Source organism: Megascapheus bottae, chromosome 10 (genome assembly GCF_031878675.1).
Source record: "Megascapheus bottae isolate mThoBot1 chromosome 10, mThoBot2.hap1, whole genome shotgun sequence".
In the NCBI taxonomy this organism is placed as follows: Eukaryota; Metazoa; Chordata; class Mammalia; order Rodentia; family Geomyidae; genus Megascapheus; species Megascapheus bottae.
The window spans coordinates 64,299,224-64,305,223 of record NC_143518.1 but is presented as its reverse complement, the minus strand read 5'-3'; the positions used below and the strand labels follow the sequence as shown (position 1 = coordinate 64,305,223).

At 48.5% G+C, this 6,000-nt stretch overlaps 1 protein-coding gene across 1 annotated transcript in view; it reads right to left on the bottom strand.

Annotated features, from left to right (window-relative positions):
• Positions 1–1,086: 1,086 nt before the first annotated feature.
• Drc8 (dynein regulatory complex subunit 8) overlaps positions 1,087–6,000 on the bottom strand; it is a 30,505-nt gene continuing 25,591 nt past the window's right edge. The window contains exons 5-7 of the mRNA XM_090341646.1: positions 5,753–5,795; positions 5,592–5,658; positions 1,087–1,413 (exon numbers count right to left, since the gene is read on the bottom strand). Of these exons, the coding sequence (XP_090197772.1) occupies positions 1,301–1,413; positions 5,592–5,658; positions 5,753–5,795 (223 nt within the window). The 3' untranslated portion in view covers positions 1,087–1,300. The remainder of the gene's footprint in view (positions 1,414–5,591; positions 5,659–5,752; positions 5,796–6,000) is intronic.

The window sequence follows — 6,000 nt, the reverse complement described above, 5'->3', positions numbered from 1 at the left end:
TTGCTTTGCTAGTCCTTGGGACTGAACTCAGGGCCTGAGCACTGTCCTTGGACTTTCCAAGGCTAGAGCTCACTTGAGCCTCGGCACCACTTACAGCTTTTTTATGTAAGTGGCATCAAGCCTGGATTTTCAAGCATGCTAGGCAAGCACTCTACCACTAGGCCATATAATAGCGATCTTTAAAAATAATAAAAGTATAGACCAATTTCTTTGATGAATACAGATGCAGAAATCCCCAGTAAAGTACTCACAGATTGAGTCAACGGCACATCAAAAGATCACCCTCCATGATCAAGATGGTTTCTTTCCAAAAATGCAAGGATGGGTCAACACGTGCAAATCAATGAATGCACTACTGCACACATATAAAGAAAAAAAATCACATCATCATCTGAATAGATGCACCAAAAGCCTTCCACAAAATTCCATTTCCCTTAATGAGAAAAGCCGTGAAGAATAGAAGAGACTCACCTCAACATAATAAAATTACTTATGACAAACTCATGGCCAACATTGTACAAGTGGGAAAAACTGAAACCACCTGTAGGAAAATGGACAAAACTGGGAATTATCATGTTGAGGGAAGCAGCCAAGCTCAAAACACAAATGGGACCCCAGGTACCCGTGGTTCACCGTAATCACAGCAACTCAGGAGGTTGAGATCCGAGGGCCACAGTTCGAAGCCAGTCCGGGCAGAAAACTCTCTAAGACTCTTATCTCCACTCAAGAAAACAGAAGTGGAGCTGTGGCTCAAAGTGGTAGAGGGCTAGCGTTGAGCAGAAGAGCTCAGGGACAGCACATAGGCCCTGAGGTCAGGACCTACAACTGACAAAAGAAGAAGACAAATGAGCCATGTCTTCTCCCAAGGTGGAATTCAGAGCTAACCGGAAGGGCAAAAAGACAAGGGGACAAGTGTCCCCTCCTGGGGACCAACCTGCAGGGAGGGTCGGGGGCACAGCGCACTGTGTCTGTGGCCGGAAAGGTCACAGTTAAACCCACCTGGAAATGCACAGAAAGTTAGCAAGGGGAGGGGAGGAGAGGGAGAAGAAAGAAGAATTTCAACCAATCCATTGTAGTGTTAGAATGTTTTAAGATTTGTTTTAAAATAATTATCTGTCATTTCATAATGCTTGATCCATACCAAGTAATTTTATATCAAATTATTCCAATCATAGTGAAAAATGAAAACTATCTTGGAACACTTATATCACCATGCATTTTATATAAGATAGAAAATGTAAAATTAGCAAAGACTCGCAATCCCTTTGATCAGATGTGAAGTCTTCAAAGGATTTAAGATTCATTCGTCTATCACCATCATTGTTATGTAGTCCTTGTAATTCATTGAGTTTAATTGTGGATCAATTGCAGCAGACAGCATTTCCTCCATTTCCTCTTGAGAAAAAGGCTCACCTAGGGAGACAAAAAGCAGCTTATTATTTATCATCTCTGTCTCAGGCCCTGAGGCCCCCAATTGTCACCACCTGAGCTCCTGGGGCTCTGGAGTCTGTGCACACCCTAGCACACATCTGGGCACACCCCAGACCAGCACATGTCTGGGCTCTCTCTGGGACGGCTCGTCTGGCACACCCTGTACCAGCACAGCCAGGCACTCTCTGGCAGGCTGTGCACTGATTTTTCCCTGCACCATCATAGACCAAGCAACCTACTGAATCCAGCTCTGCAGTCAAAGCAGCAGGAGGAAAGAAAGACCTGGTGAATGAAGCTGTGTATCTGAATGAAGAAGATTGAATTGCTGAAAGATTAACTCGAAGCCCCGGCCTCACAAGGAATCTATTACTATCTTCAGCAAAGGCATGGAGAGATGATTAAATGTTTACCATGAAAAATCACTGAAGAGCAAACAGCAGACACCACTGTGATCACGACATCTCTGAGTAACTCCTCTGCTGTCTGGCCTCCGAGTGCCCCACTCACTGGTCAACTCTTTAGAAACTCCTCCCTGGAGCCGGGAGTTTGGCCTAGCGGTAGAGTGCTGATCTAGCATGCACGAGGACCTGGGTTTGATTCCTCGGTACCACATACACAGAAAAGGCCGGAAGTGCTTCTGTGCTCAGGCCCTGAGTTCAAGCCCTGGGATTAGCACAAAAAAAAAAAAAAAACCCTCCTCTTCGCCCAAGTGCCAGTGGCTCCCACCTATAATCCCAGCTAATCAGGAGGCTGGGATCGGAGGGGCACTGTAAAAAGCCAGCCTAGGTAGGAAAGTCCGTGAGAGTCATATTTCCAGTTAACCAGCAAGAAAGCCAGACAAGAAGCTGGAGCTCCGGTGTCGCTGTGGAAGGCCTGGCACAAGACCTGGGCTGCACCAGGTGCTGGCATCACCCCAACGACGACAACGACGACAAAACTCCTCCTTCTCGTAGTGTGGCCCAGAGTTGGACCACATGAAAGCACACGTTGGATGGAAAATCTGTGGGGGCCCCAGCACGATGCAGAAGCAGCCAGGCTGCCTCCGGGAATCCATCTCCGCACGTCGTGGCAGGTGGGTGGGGACGGGTGAAGGGTGGAGGCACAGCCGTGGGTGACAGCCTTCTCCCGCCTCGTGGCCTGGGAGGGAGGTGTTCCCAGGGCCTGCCTGTCCCCCACGGGCCGTGAGGACACTGGGCCTGGAGGACTGCACTGCACTGCAGCGGCGGGTCAGTCACAGGCGAGCCCGCCTGGGGGCCTGGCGGCCGGTTGGAGGAGGTGTCAGGGGGTTCCTGGGAGCACCCGTGTCTCCCCCCACTGAGAGAGCCACCGTGACCCTCTCCACCTCCACACCTCCACACTGACAGCCTGGGAATTGTGTCACTGCCACAGAAAGAAGACTGACCCATGTGCAGGCCGCAGACCCAGCAGTAAGCAGACAACAGGGGGGCGCACGTGTTTAAAATCAGCCAGACCTCCTGCTCCCAGGCGGTTGTGCTGGCCCCTTGCACACTCAGCTGCGAGGACTGGGTGCTATGTGACTCGAGGTTTACCAAATGACTTCTGGGCATTAGAAGGCACATTTGTTCTCTGATGCTCTGTGGATCAGGTGAGCAGATTGTGCACGTGACTCTGTTATGAGGCACTGCGGGGTGGCTCACGCCTGTCATCCTAGCTACTTAGGAGGCCGAGACGGAGGATCAGGGTTCAAAGCCAGCCCAGGCACTAAAGACCACGAGACTTTTACCACCAAGGAACCGCCAGCAAACTGGAAGTGGCACTGTGGCTGCAGGGGTGGAGTGCTAGCCTTGAGCTGAAGAGCTCAGGGACAGCGCCCAGGCCGAGTTCAAGCCCCACAACTGACCAAAGACAAAACAGCACTAACCCAAAGCAACTGTATTACTGAAGCCACCAACTGCTTCACACGTAAATGATGGTCTGTTACATCTAATAATAATTACCATTACATCTAATAATAATCACCAATACCTTCCATCTGTATAGTACTTTACAGCTCATGCATCACTATCAGAGTAGCTCAGATACCTGGAAGATGTCGAAGAATATTTATTTGACTGAATCATTGAACCCACATATATTCTTACCTACAAATACTCATTCTCTGAGACAGAGAATTCCAGAGGCAGCCAGCAGTGGGCCTGTGAGTGTCACCAGCTCTGTGGATGAGCCTCTGTGACAGGCTCGCACGGCCCCACCTTGGAAGCCACAGCTGCAGTCGGCATGCAGTCAGGTGTGGCTTCAACACCACCACCCAAGACAAGGCTTCTTGTTGTTGTTGACTGGGTGCCTGCCTTTGTCCCTCCATTAGTCATCATCCAATCCCTTCTCTCCATTCCCAGCACTCCTTGTCAGGGTGCCTCCAAAAGGATGCCCCGGGTTGAACCTCTTTCTCAGGAACAGACAGACAACCAGCAGACACTTTCCCACAGCCACTCCCAACCGTGTGACTCACCCCAAACCTACCTCTCTTCTCCACTGCCCACAGTGAACCCCAAACTCCTGCACCCAGGCCTGCACGATGTACCCCAGTAAATACATCTCCTTCAGCTCCAGCCTGTCACGGAGCCCTCTTAGCCGGCTGGGCCCATTCTCTCTTGAGCCCCCTGTTCAGCGCCACCTCCCAGTTTTGTTTGCACTGCTTTCCTTCACTCAGTTTTCAGCCAAGTACACATTCATTCATTCATTCAGTGTTCATCGGCTGTATTTAACTCGTAGAAACCCATGGCAGACATAAGAGTATGCCCTGCCCTCAACATCTCCCCACATACATTCTGCCTTCTCAAGGAAAACTGTTTCCTCTCTGAGTCTCCCCAGGCTTTTCCAGGGCAGTCCAGCCTACATGGATCTTCTGAGACTTGTTTTTCTATTATCTATTTAATATGTTCCTTTTGCTTCCCCAATAACATGGGCAAAGAGAGATTTCACCACCACTGTGCTCAAAAACACACCCCATTTGTGGGCACAGGATATTAGTTACATACCACTGTTTGGGCCTTGTTGCCTGATACAATCCAGGGTATCCTTGCTGTCATCCTTGGGATGCAGAGGCTAAGGTTTCGCAAGTCTCACCACTCCCATCCAAGTTGACCCCTAAGCTGAGCGTCACATTGTTGCGCAGTTCCTGCATGGCAGCTGGAATCTCCCTGTCACTCCTGCTCTTACCTCCTGTCCCCTCGTAGGGCACATCGAGTCACAGTGGTCACACCAGGTGGCCATGTGCTGCAGCCCTGGTCTCTCCATGGAATTACTAGCGCTGTGACCTGGTCTCAAGGGATCAGAGATGCCACATCACTCAGGACTCTGTCTCGGAGCCAAGCACCAAGCACAGGAGACTCGGCCCCTTCTCTTTGCATAAGAGTCGAGGAAGTGACCAGGATGAGAAAGATTTCCAGACAGTGCCATTGGGCCTCCATGAGTCCAGAGAAGCCCAGAGGCCTCAGTAGTGAAAAATCCAAAAGGAGATGTTAGCATATGTGTGAGTGTGCATGTACGTGTGCGTGCATGCATGTGTGTGAACTATGTTCAAAGTTAATACAGGTGGTCTCACTAGCAGAAAAAAATGAAATTGTATAAATTTGCATTCAATTGAGGTGATATTATCTGTAACTTTATCTTTAAAAAAAATTTAGGCTTAGCACTGATGACTCACACCTGTAATCCTTGTTACTCCAGAGCCTGAGATATGAGGATCAATATTTGAAGACACCCCAGATTAATCCAGCAAAAACCTGGTCTAGAGGCCTTGCTCACCCAGCTCAAATGGTAGGGTGCCAGCATGAGTGAAAAAGCTAAGCAAGAGCATAAGGCCCTTGCTGAGTTTAAGCCCTAGTTCCAGCACAAAGAAGGGAGGCGGGGGAGGGAAGGAGAGATGTATAATGACTAATAGTCATGTTTTCTAGGTGGAATACCTTTTATTCTGGAAACACTGGTGACAGGGCTGGCTGTAGTTTATAGGATTCATCATTACATATTCAATCAGCCTTTGACCTACTGTCCTTTTAACCCCTACAAAATAACCACCCACAGCCAAGTAGGAACGTTGATTACATTATGATTAATCATGTGATTAATGATTTTGTTATTGTTGGTAAAATTTACAGATCCCTAACATAAGCCACAGCTGTAGGAAAGAGTATTCTTACCTTCTTCGGTCATATACTTGATCAGCTCTTCCCTAGTGAGAAATCCACGTTTAGCTGTATCTAAAGCCTAGGGAAACGCAGATATTATACATTTCATTTGGCAAATAAGTTCTACATCATGAATTTGCTCATCAGATACAACTAAGCTGGAGTTCACACACCTCAAACGCTCGCAGAAGCACGTCCTCCGGAACTGGTCTGTATCTGTAAGTATGGAATGCAACGGGTTAACTCGGCAGCATTTCTCTCAGGCTGCACCTAAAAATGACCAGTAGAACAAAGCTAAAACTGCCAACACTTTCGGGCACGTGTTCGGTTACATATTGGCCTTTTGTCTTGAATGCCTTTCTTTAGTTTTGAATAAGGCTTTCTTTTTGCTCAGACAGGCCTGGCTGTCAGATCTCCAGTT